This window comes from Gekko japonicus, unplaced genomic scaffold (genome assembly GCF_001447785.1).
Source record: "Gekko japonicus isolate JY-2015 unplaced genomic scaffold, Gekko_japonicus_V1.1 scaffold2219, whole genome shotgun sequence".
NCBI classification, from domain to species: Eukaryota; Metazoa; Chordata; class Lepidosauria; order Squamata; family Gekkonidae; genus Gekko; species Gekko japonicus.
In genome coordinates this window covers 42628-55287 of record NW_015160900.1, presented here as the reverse complement: position 1 = coordinate 55287, position 12660 = coordinate 42628, and the positions used below count along the sequence as shown (strand labels likewise).

At 50.5% G+C, this 12660-nt stretch overlaps 1 protein-coding gene across 1 annotated transcript in view; it reads right to left on the bottom strand.

Annotated features, from left to right (window-relative positions):
- The window catches only part of SLC29A4 (solute carrier family 29 (equilibrative nucleoside transporter), member 4), a 71779-nt gene that overhangs the window by 28329 nt on the left and 30790 nt on the right, over nucleotides 1-12660 (bottom strand). Inside the window, exons 2-7 of the mRNA XM_015423867.1 lie at nucleotides 11592-11693; nucleotides 10692-10721; nucleotides 9284-9455; nucleotides 6881-6886; nucleotides 4653-4688; nucleotides 751-774 (exon numbers count right to left, since the gene is read on the bottom strand). Of these exons, the coding sequence (XP_015279353.1) occupies nucleotides 751-774; nucleotides 4653-4688; nucleotides 6881-6886; nucleotides 9284-9455; nucleotides 10692-10721; nucleotides 11592-11693 (370 nt within the window). The remainder of the gene's footprint in view (nucleotides 1-750; nucleotides 775-4652; nucleotides 4689-6880; nucleotides 6887-9283; nucleotides 9456-10691; nucleotides 10722-11591; nucleotides 11694-12660) is intronic.

The window sequence follows — 12660 nt, the reverse complement described above, 5'->3', positions numbered from 1 at the left end:
AGGGGGTATTTTGTGCTGCGGTAGGCGGGACAAGGCATCCGCCAGAGAGTTTGATTTGCCCGGGAAATGGTGTAGGGTGAATTGAAACTTAGAGAAGAAATCAGCCCACCGAAGTTGTTTGGCGTTTAGGTTTAGCCAAGAGGCTAAAATACTGTGAGCTGGCTCACACTAACTCAGCTTAGAGGGAACACTGATTCCGACCTCAGACAAAAGGGGCCTTTTCCCATCACTCATTTTAAACGTGTGTGTCAGAACCCACAGCCAACAACGCAGTACACGCATTCAGGAACGGTTATACTTTTATTGCACTCAGCTTAGAGGGAACACTGATTCCGACCTCAGACAAAAGGGGCTTTTCCCATCACTCATTTTAAACGTGTGTGTCAGAACCCACAGCCAACAACGCAGTACACGCATTCAGGAACGGTTATACTTTTATTGCAGAGCTATAGATGCAGTAACACAGGCACTGTTGAGAATGGTGGCAACCAATAGAGCCTAATAGGATATAGGGTATTTGTATGCATACCCCCCCCATGGCATGGGCAAATTAGGTACCCTTCCAATCACGCGGGATAAGTTAGGAAACCATTAGGTGGCTAAAGCTGGGAACCAGGAGTCTCTCGCTGTACATAGGAGACTCCCAGACAACACAACCTCCTCCTGCACATCTGTAGAGATAAGCGTTTCAGCAAAGGCCGAACAGCAGGGATAGGAATGCAAGAGCAATTACCAAGACACAGAATGAACTCCCCAACCCCCATGGCAGCATAGCTGACAGTGTGTCGCTCTCAACACTGCACTAGAAATGTCTGTAAGAGTAATAACGGCCATCAAGGCGACTAGCCATTTAAAAACAGACATGACGACAAAAATATTATTTACTTATCATATATCGTATAAACCCGCCTGACACTTTAGACCACCTGTTCCTTTTCAACTGGAAATGCCAGGGATAAAACCTGGGACCTCAAGCAGGCGCTTTGCCCCTGAACCACAGCCCCTCCCCAGGTAGGATGAGTGGCCCCCAGAACTCTATCCCAACAGAAATTCACTTGCCGCCGAATCTGCTGTCCTTCTGGCATCCTCTGAAAACACTGTTTTATTCCCCAAAACTGTTTTGTAAAGCGGCCAGCCCTGCCCGGTTTTCCCTCTGCTGGTTGTCCTACCATTTTTTGTTCCGGGTTTTAGACTAAAGAGCCCCTGCTTCCCTTTCTTTGTACCCATCTCCCCTCTTTTCATCCCTGCTTTGATGCGTTGTTATAGCACTGTTTCCTAAATCGCTGCGCTGCCGGTTCTCGTTTCTAGCCTTTCGTTATCTTTAACGGATGTCGTGGGCTGTGCCAGAAAGGTTTTCATCGACAGTGTGAGATATAAATATTTCACACGTGCAAGAAAGAAGAGAAAAGGAAAGGAAAGGAAAGGAAAGGAAAGGAAAGGAAAGGAAAGGAAAGGAAAGGAAAGGAAAGGAAAGGAAAGGAAAGGAAAGGAAAGGAAAGGAAAGGAAAGGAAAGGAAAGGAAAGGAAAGGAAAGGAAAGGAAAGGAAAGGAAAGGAAAGGAAAGGAAAGGAAAGGAAAGGAAAGGAAAGGAAAGGAAAGGAAAGGGAAGGGAAGGGAAGGGAAGGGAAGGAAGGGAAGGAAGGAAGGAAGGAAGGAAGGAAGGAAGGAAGGAAGGAAGGAAGGAAGGAAGGAAGGAAGGAAGGAAGGAAGGAAGGAAAACATTGACTCGTCGACAGCTCCCGTTGAGATCGACTGGGCTCACTCCCAAGAAACCCTGCAGGAAATTGCCACCCCAGAGAGAAACGGGCAAGTGAGGCAGACCCGATGAAGGCAACAATCTGCTTGCACTCTGCCCATTTTTGCAACAGCGAGCCGACCACCGGGTTCCCAGCTTCTCAGCTGGAGAAGGAGGGATTTAAACACCATTTCCGGCTTCAATTTTTAAAAGGCAGGCGTTTAATGTCTGCAAATGGCAGGGTTTCGCGGGGTGTCTCGCGCCCGTAGGGTCGACGCGCGCCACACAATAAATCCCGTTCTGATTAAATTCCATTCGATGAATTGCAACCTTTCAGCTCGTACCCAGGAGGGGGCTCAAATACCAGATCTTTGCTGTGCCTCGTCGCCAAACACCACACCACAAATATGTAGAGAGATTAAGGGGCAGACGCACTGGATATCGGTCTAACAGAAGCTCAGCAAATATAAGATCGTGTCGATAGATGTGGACACAGAAAGCTGCCTTATACTGAACCAGGTCATTGGCCCATCCAGGTCAGCATTGTCCACTCAGACTGGCAGCAGCTCTCCGGGGTCTCAGGGAGAAGTCTTTCCCATCACCTCCTACCTGATCCCCTTAACTGGAGATGCCGGGGATTGAACCTGGGACCTTCTGCATGCCAAGCAGAGGCTCTGCCACTGAGCCAGGGTCTCAGGCACAGAGGTCTTTCCCATCACCTCCTACCTGATCCTTTTAACTGGAGATGCCGGGGATTGAACCTGGGACCTTCTGCATGCCAAGCAGAGGCTCTGCCACTGAGCCACAGCCCCTCTTTACAGATCTCCAGGGTCTCAGGCTGAGGTCTTTCACGTCACCTACTGCCTGATCCCTTTTAGCTGGAGATGCCGGGGATCGAACCTGGGACCTTCTGCATGCCAAGCAGAGGCTCTGCCACTGAGCCGCGGCCCCTCCCTTACAATTCAGGATTCTCCCTGCCAGAAGAACTCCAAAATTAGCAGAACAATGGAGCATGGGTTAAAAAAAAATCTTAACTGGGAGTAAAAGAGCCAGTGGGGGTGCAGGGGTTAGAGTGTCACACTAGGATCGGGGAGACCCAGGTTCGAATCCCCGCTCTGCTATAGGCCAGTCACTTAGAAGAAAAGAAGAGGAAGAGATTGGATTTATACCCCACCCTGCGCTACTCAAAGGAGTCTCAGAGCAGCTGACAATCTCCTTCCCCTTCCCCTCCCCACCACAGACACCCTGTGAGGCAGGTGGGGCTGAGAGAGCTCTTTTGAGAACTGCCCTTGAGAGAACAGCTCTGAGAGAACTTGTGGCTGACCCAAGGTCACACCAGCAGCTGCAAGTGGAGGAGTGGGGAATCAAACCCAGTTCTCCCAGATTAGAGTCCACGCACTTAACCACTACACCAAACTGGCATGAGTTGCAGCTTTGAAAATGCAGACGGAAACTTGTTTACACGCCTAGGATACACGTTGCTGCATAACTTCCAACTGTTGATCTGTTATATGAATTTGTCATATTGAGAACTTCGGAACCAGTAGAGTTACATTGTAACCTTGATTTACAGCTCACGATTGCTGCATTTTGAGTTTGGGGACTTTATGTGTTCTACCGCAACTCTGGCTTGGAACTTTTGACGTGGTATTAATTCTTTTTGGAGTTGGTATAAGAAAACCTTGATAACTGAATATAAAGACAGGAGAGCCTGGCGGGATCTAGTCCATGGGGTCGCGAAGAGTCGGACTCGACTGTGCGACTGAACAACAAAAATAAGACTTGTTAATTGCATTTGCAGTATTCATTTGTTTTAGATAATGGGCACACTGTCTTTTCCCCTTGTTCTATCTTCATAAACCTCCAGATGGGACCTGGAGTTATCCCAGAATCAGTGTTCCCTCTAAGCTGAGTTAATGTAGGCTAGCTCACAGTTTTGTAGCCTCCGGCTTACACACATATTTTGTCTTCAAAATGGCTCCAGAGCAAACTGATCGATGCAGTAGCCAAATCGCTCTTTCACAACTTTAATGCCAGTAGCTCACAAAGTAGAATTGCTGCTCACAAGACTCCACAGCCTGGAGGGAGCATTGCCCCAAATCTCCAGGGATTTCCCAACCTGGAACTGGCGATTCAGGACCGCCTCCGTTGCAGCATCCCAGTTTCGGAACTGCGCTGCATCCTTCTAGGCCCGAGAACAAAATTATTTTATTTCCTCGCGCCCTCCTTGATCGTAAAAGGAAAAGTCAGCTTTCACTGCTGTGTTACCTTCTTAGCACTGTCGTAAACGTATTATTGATAACTGCTCCCCCCCCCGCCCGCCCCGTTCTTTACAAATTTTATGCAACCGTTACAGGCACAGTCTGTACTTCTGTGGGCTTCCTCACGCAATTTGTTTGGAAACGCGGGATAGCAAGCATTTCCATAAAGGAATGAATACATAAAAGGTAAGCCTAGCCTGTTCCGCACGGATTGCTTTTGTGTCCTCAGGGGAATTAAAAAAAAAAAATCAATTGAAACGCTGGGCACACCGGCAAAGGGGAAGAGAAAACCTGCCGTGGTCTTCATATTTCACAAGCCCTTAAGCATTGTTAAAGCCCCACAGTACCAGACCGGACTACGTGCAGACATAAGCAGCCAGAACCAATTGGGGCTCAGTGAAACAGCATGTATTCCGCATGCAGTCCATGTTCAATTCTAGGAGCCTCCAGTTAAAGGATCTGCTCAGGAAGGCTCTCTGCCTGACATCCTCAAGAACAGGGGCCGTGGCTCAGTGGAAGAGCCTCTGCTTGGCATGCAGAAGGTCCCAGGTTCAATCCCCGGCATCTCCAGGTAAAAGGACCAGGTGGTAGGTGATGGGAAAGACATCTGCCTGAGACCCTGGAGAACTGCTAATAGTCAGAATAGGCAATAGCACCTTGATAGGGGCTGTGGTTCAGTGGAAGAGCCTCTTCTTGGCACGCAGAAGGTCCCAGGTTCAATCCCCGGCATCTCCAGTTAAAAGGACCAGGTGGTAGGTGATGGGAAAGACATCTGCCTGAGACCCTGGAGAACTGCTAATAGTCAGAATAGGCAATAGCATCTTGATACACTGATGGTCTGATTCAATGCAAGGTAGCTTCATGTGTGTTCCCATCTGCACGTTCACGGAGGAGCTGGCGCCAGGCAGAAGAACAATATGGTGCTTGGAAGGACCGGTGACAGTGGGTGGCCGATGAACCGTATTGCAAGAGAAGCTGGGTTCTCTGGGAAGGGCCAACATTAAGGCTGGGACACGCAAACCAGTTGAAGCAGGCAAGCAAGCGCCGCTTAGATCCAAACCCTCTGGGGATTCCAGAATGGGGGCAGCATCAGAGTTACATGTCAGAATCCTCTGCTCCACATGACAGGCTCCCTGCTGGCCCATAGCAACAGTGGGGCTATTGAGGGCGCCGCCCCCTTCCTTAAAGGGCCAGCCCCCTCCCTTAATGGGTCCTTGCTTTTTAAGCCCCCCCCCCAGCTTTTTGAGAAGAAGCGGGGTGGGGGGGTTGTGTGCCCCTTTCCCTCCCCTCCGGCAAGATTTAGAAGAAGAAGAGATTGGATTTATACCCTGCCCTTCACTGGGAGTCTCAGAGCAGCTTACAAACTCCTTTCCCTCCCCTTCCCCACAACAGACACCCTGTGAGGTAGGTGGGGCTGAGAGAGCGCTTCACGGAGACTGCTCTTTTTCAAGGACAGCTCTGAGAGAACTATGGCTTGCCCAAGGTCATCCAGCCAGGTGCAAGTGGAGGAGTGGGGGAATCAAACCCGGTTCTCCCAGATTAGAGTCCGTGCACTCAACCACTACACCAAAGGGCCCTTCAGCTGATCGGCGGGCCACGTACTCTCTGCTGATCAGCTGAAGGGCCCTTTAAATCCTGCAGGAGGGGAGGGGGAGGGGTGCGTGCCACCCCCCCTCACTATGGCAGCCCCACCAGAAAACAAAATTTGCCCCAGAAGCCACAAAATACTGGCTACGGGCCCGGCTCCCTGTATCTGGAAAACTAGCAAGACATGCAGAATCCTCTGCCTGCTGACTTCGCCTCGAACACTGCGGGATTTACTTCTGAGTAAGCACGCACAGGATTCCACTGTGCCATTCTAGATAATTGGACGTTCAGGATCAAATTCTGGGGGCTTCGGGTGCCCACACGGATTTGCAGCACGATGCAGCCCAAGGCTGGTGCGGTGTGGCTAGTACGCCGGGTGGGGACCCGAGTTCTTTTTCCCTGGGGGAATGCGCTGGGACAGAGTTCTGGAACCTCTTTGACAAAATTCCTTTAACTATGTTTAAGAGTTCATGAGTTTTCAGTATATAGATTGAAAACCTCATTTCCCTCTTAAGAGTTCCGGTACGTCTTTAAAAAAAAGAAGAATCCCTAAATGTTCTTAATAAGTAGCAATTATCACAGCTTAAATAGTAGGGGGGTATTTAAAACGAGATTTGTCTAAGTGATCACTTGTTTAAAGTAGACAGTCATGAAACATGGCCTCTTCTTTGCTTTTCAAAATACGGGAACCCTAATTTATCCAAATGGGGCTGCGGTGGCTCAAGTGGTTAAGACGCTGAGCTGCAGACTGGAAGGTCGTTAGTTCAGCAGTTCGAGACCTGAGTGTGTCGCATGACGGAGTGAGCTCCCGTCTCTAGTTCCAGCTCCTGCCAACCTAGTAGTTCGAAAGCAAGACATTGCAAGTAGATAAATAGGTACCACTTCGGTAGGAAGGTAACAGCGTTCTGGGTGCCTTGGCGTCTAGTCATGCCGGCCACATGACCACGGAAACGTCTTTGGACAGCGTTGGATCCTCGGCTTGGAAACGGAGATGAGCACCGCATCCCTAGAGTTGGATTCAACTGGCTTTCAAGCAAGGGAAACCTAATTTATCCAAGCAGGTTTGTAAAACCGTTTCATCCACTGCAAAACCTGTGCAGACAAGCCCTCTTGAATAATTCAGTTTTGCATAGATTGCTGTGTTCCAAACTCCCCAAAGGCAGCACATTATGTTGGAGAACCATCTAAAATAAAACACTGTATTACATTCTACTGAAGCGGGACCTGATAACCTGCACGGTGTCTATAAAATTATGCTTTCCTCCCAAGACTTGTGACAGCCGACAACCCCGACAACCGAATGCTTTTCGGCCAAAAAAATGGGACTCGGGTCAAACTGCAGAGACGGTTATCATTGTCTCCAGGGAGCTGACCTAGGAACTTTGCTGCGGTGTGAGGTCTGGAATCTACCCTAGAGGGAGCTACCCAAGTGAATATGCGTTCTTGCCTCGGAGACACCTTCACTCACAGAAAGAAATAAAGAGAACTGTGTGCAATATCAACCACTGGCTCATTTGGAATACTGTGTACCCGTTCTGGTCATTGCACCTGAAAAAAGATATTATAGCACTGGAAAAAAAGTGCAGAAAAGGGCAACTAAGATGATTAGGGGCACGGAACACTTTCCCTATGAAGAAAGGTTAAAGGTTGTAGAAACGACAACTGAGGGGGTGGACATGACAGGTTTTACAAAATTATGCATGGGATAGGGAAGTAGAGAATGCACTACCTTTCTCCCTTCCTCACAATACAAGAATTTGTGGGCACTCAATGAAATTGATGAGCAGTACTTCCTCAGCCAGAGTAATTAACACGTGGAATTCACTGCAGCAGGAAGTGGTGGCAGCTACCAGGATAGACAGCTTCCGCAAAGGATAGGATAAACATACAGAGCAGAGGAGATATCAGTGGCTCCGGCAGTAAAGAGCCCAGGGGGCGGGCACATGCAACAAGACCCACCCCCTGCTCTTAGCAGCCCTCAGTCGGAGCAAGAAGCAGCCAGGTAAGTTGCAGGGCTCCCCCCAGCCCCCCGGTCCAAAACAGTCCAGTGGCACCTTTAAGACCAAGTTTTATTCAGGTACCAGCTCTCCCTCCTCTGCAAGGACAGATCTGCACGTCCCCCCCCCCAATAGCTAGCAATCTAAAACAGTCCAGTGGCACCTTTAAGACCAAGTTTTATTCAGGTACAAGCTCTCCCTCCTCTGCGAGGGCAGATCTGCACATCCCCCCCCCCAATGGCTAGCAATCCAAAACAGTCCAGTGGAGCCTGAGCGGTGGCTGTTGCCTTCTGACACACTTCCGGTGATATCAGGGGGTGTGGCATATGCAAATGTTATGCTAATGAGTTATGCTAATGAGCTCCTGCACCTCTTTTTCTACGAAATGACCCCTGATCAGGACACACTACTTCCCAAAGGAAAGAACAGGATTTGCGTAAGTAATCAATGCTGATTGGAAATTTCTGGTATCTACCACTAAAGGTATTAGCCACCGTTCTACCTCGTGACACTCAAGGCGGCTTGCGCTATAAATAAAACCACAGTCAGAGAAACACATAAAGTATGACCGTTTAAAATCTCAACTAGGACTGCCAACGATTAAAAGCTAAATTAGTCAAGTGCAGTCCAAAATAAAAACCGACTTCAGCTGCCTCCTGAAGAATGAACGTGAGGGGCTGAGAACGTAAGAGAAGCCAATGTTGGATGTTCCCTCTAAGCTGAGGGAGTGTGAGCTAGCACAGCTTTTTAGCCTCCGGCGCACAGATTTTTGTCTCCGCTCCGGAAGGACGGCCTCCAGAGCAAACTAGTTGATGCAGCCAGAGGTCATATCGGGGGGGATCGCGGGGGATCACAGTTCCCCCAGGTGAGGTACGGGGGGCGGGGCACATGACAAAGCCCCACCCCCTGCTTCCGGCCGCCCCGCTTCCGGCCCTCATTCAGCCAGGAGGAGGCAGGAGAAGAGGGAGGGTAAGTTGCTTCCTCCCTGCCTCTCCCCACCCCTGCCTGCCTGCCTGGGGCCAGGGAGGGCCTTCCGGTGATGTCAGGGGGCGTGGCCTTATGACACACTTCCGGTGATGTCAGGGGGTGTGGCATATGCTAATGAGTTATGCTAATGAGTTCCCCTAGCTCTTTTTCTACGAAACGACCCCTGGATGCAGCAGCCAAATGGCTCGCTCACGACTTTAATGCCAGTAGCTCACAAAGGAGAATTCTTGCTCACAAGACTCCACAGTTTGGAGGGAGCGTTGCCGCCAGGCGCACCTTCCTGGGGAAGTTGTTCCATGATCGTGGGGCTACCACCGTAAAGGCCCTCTCTTGCGTGCCCACCAGACAAGCTCCTTTGATGGGTGGGACAGTCAGGAGGGCCTCTCTGTGTGATCTAAATTCCTGGGCAGGAACACAGGGGAGAAGACCGTCCTTCAGATTCCCTGGGGTCTCGAGCCACGTAGGGCTTTAGAAGACAAAAACGACACCTTGAATTGGGCTCGGGAGCAGATCGGTAGCCGGTGTAATTGCTGCAGCAATGAGCACATGTGCTCCCGATCAATGGCCCTGACCAGCAGTCCGGCCGCAGCATTCCGAACTAGCTGCAGCTTCTGAACACTCTTCAAGGGTAGCCCCAAGCAGAGCACACTGCAGTAGTCCAGTCTAGATAACTCTCTGTCTCTATGGGAATTACGCCGAGAAATGTGGCCGCTTACCTGGCTCCATGAAGGTGAGGACTCCTTTGGCCTGGCACCCTTTGGCCTGGAGCTCCTCTTCTTCCAGCTGGTAGCTGTCGAAACTGAAGCTCATCACGACGTTCCCCTCGGGCGTTATCACAGGGCTGATGTCCTTGAAGTGGTCTCCTCTTACAGAACCCATGGCTGCTGGCTTAAAAATGGAAAAGGAGGGGGGTTTATTTATATATGCATTTATTCGACTTATATTCCCCCCTCCCCACTGCCCGACACACCCATAAGAACGTAAGAGAAGCCAACGTTGGATGTTCCCTCTAAGCTGAGTGAGTGTGAGCAAGCTCACAGTTTTTTAGCCTCCAGCGCACCCATTTCTGTCTCAGCTCAGGGAGGGATGGCTCCAGAGCAAACTAATTTATGCAGCGGCCAAGTCGCTCGCTCACAACTTTAATGCCAGGAATTCACACAGTAGGATTTTTGCTCACAAGACTCCACAGCTTAGAGGGAGCATTAATCAGGCCAACGGCCCGTCCAGTCCAACACTCTGTCACACAGTCACCAAAAATACCAGGTGCCATCAGGAGGTCCACCAGTTGGGTCCACCGGTGGGGCCACTTCTTTAGAAAAGTTATACTTTTATTGAAGAGCCATAGATGCATTAACATAGTCACTGTTAAGAATAGCAGTTGCCTCTTGAACCTAATGAGATATAGGGCATTCGTATGCACGCCCCCACTGTGCTGGCCAATTAGGCACCTTCCTGCGCGCGGGCTAGAGCCGGCAAGCGTTACTAGGCAAATCTGGGAATTGTGCGGCTCCCACGGTCGGCCTTGAAGGCAGACAACACACATTACCACCTGTACGGCTTTGGAGATTAGCATTTTAGTGCAGAGCAGAGAGAAAGGAATGCGAAAGCAATTTACACAGACACTGAAAGAACATCCCAAACCTCATGGCAGCATGGCTAACACCAGGACACTAGAAGGCCTCCCACTGTTGCCCCCCCCAAGCACCAAGAATACAGAGCATCAATTGCCCCAGACCAAGAGTTCCTATCTATACCTATTCAAAAGACAACCTGCAGCAGTTTCTTCCAAGGACCCCGGTTCCTGTCACAGTGGTTCTGTCACTGGGATATACAACAGATCCCAGGTGAATGAGATTTAACTGAGTGCTTCCTTACATGTAAAACAGGGCTCCAATAGCACATGGCCATGAACACATCCATTATCTGCATCCAGTCCCGCAGTTCATGCAAACAGACTGGAACCAAAGCCTTCCAATATTATACAACGCAGAACAGAATCCTGTAACCGCTGCCTCGTTTCTCTTCAGCTTGGCAAAATGGTTACTGTATACGTATAACATTTGCAGGCTTTGCTTCCAGCCTATTTGCAGTTCTGAGGAAGTCCGTCTGAAGCTGCATACTTACAGTCCGGAGAAGCGTGTTGACGACTTCATTCTGTCAACAGAAGAAAAATTAAAGAGACTCTGCCTGTGAGAATTAACACCTGTTGGGGTATATATATGCTCATTGTGCCACGGCTATTGACTTACTGAACTTTGGTCCAGGTCACACGGGCCGGAAAATGCGGCGGGGGAAGCGTGGCTGTTTGCCCCGGAGCAAACTAACGCGCGGCTGCCGGATCACACGTTCTGCTGACGTCCCGTGGTTCGGGGGGAGGTGCTGATCACACGACAATCCTGCGGCGCGGCAAAAAAGCGGCGCGGCGCGACGCGATCACAGCAGCAAGGGCTAGGCGCCGCTGCCGTGGCAAATGGGGTTGTGTGTTTTTTTTAACCGAAGTGTGTGCATGCACCGTTGGGTGCGTGTGCGCATCCCGTGGAGACTTGGGGGGGGGACTTTTTGCGACGGGACATGGGCGGGCGCCGGATGCCACGAACTACCACCGGAAACGCGATCAGACGCCCGCCCTTGCCCCGCGGTTTCCGGAAACTAGTACCTCGGAGGTACTAGTTTTTTACGCCGCATCTTCGGCGGGAAGCCTCGGGTTCGCCCCGGGAGCTCTACGCTTCCCAGATGTTGCGGTGTGATCGCGCCCGGAAAATCCGCCTATCTTCCGTCTCTGTAGTGTGGCTAATGCTCCGTGTGACCGCAGCCTTATTCTATATTGTACTGAATACAAAGAGTGTTACCGTTACTATCATATTAACGTACTGCATTGTTTCACACGGTGTTTGTTGTATTTTTGCATCTGTAATACAACACGGGGCTAAGAAAAGCAAGTTGCTAGTATACCCCCGGGAGAGCATAACGCTCTTCACGGAACAACTTGCTGGTGTCCTCCGGCCCTAGATACATCCGGCTGACCTCAACCAGGGCCGGGGCCTTTTCACGCCCGGCCCCGCCCTGGTGGAACTCTCTGCCAAACGACATCAGGGCCCCGCGGGATCTTACGGAATTCCGCTGGGCCTGTAAGGCAGAGATGTTCCGCCAGGCGTTTGGTTGAGGGCAGCAATGGTTCACACCATCGCGAGGACACCACCTGGATCCCCATCCCTTGTGGAGTTCATTCCACTCACAGACCAGATATGGAAGGGAACTGCAAAAGTTTTGCCACTTGCTTTTAAATACTGTATAATATGCTGCATATGGTTTTATGCTTTTATGGTTTAAGCTTTGTACATCGCCTAGAGCAGGGGTGTCAAACGTGCGGCCCGGGGGGCCGGATTAGGCCCCCGGAGGGCTTCCATCAGGCCCACAGTGGAACCGGCCGTCTCCTGCTTCCAGTTCTGCTGCTGCTGCTGCTGCGTCATAGCTTTGCTTTGCCAGACTCTCTTAATCACTTGGCCATTTGATGTTTTAACCTGGCTGGATGACCTTGGGCAAGCCCTAGTTCTGATAAGAGCTGTTCTTGAAAAAAGAGCCGTTTCTGTCAGAGCTCTCTCGGCCCCACCCACCTCACAGGGTGTCTGCTGTGGGGAGGGGAAGGGAAAGGGGTTTGTAAGCTGCTCTGAGACACCTTTGGGTAGTGATCGGTGGGGTACAAATCCAATCTCTTCTTCACCAGTTTGGTGTCATGGTTAAGTGCGCGGACTCTAAACTGGGAGAACCGGGTTTGATTCCCCCACTCCTCCTCCACTTGCACCTGGCTGGGTGACCTTGGGCAAGCCCTAGTTCTGATAAGAGCTGTCCTTGAAAAAGAGCCGTTTCTGTCAACAGCTCTGCCCCACCTACCTCACAGGGTGTCTGTTGTGGGGAGGGGAAGGGAAGGGAGTCTGTGAGCCGCTCTGAGACTCCTTTGGGTAGTGAAGGGCAGCAGGGTATAAATCCAATCTCTTCTCTCTTCTTCATCTCTCTCCATCCCATGCATAATTTTATAATCCTCTATCTTGTCCCCCCCCCCAAGTCGTCTCTTTTCTAAACTGAAAAGTCCCAG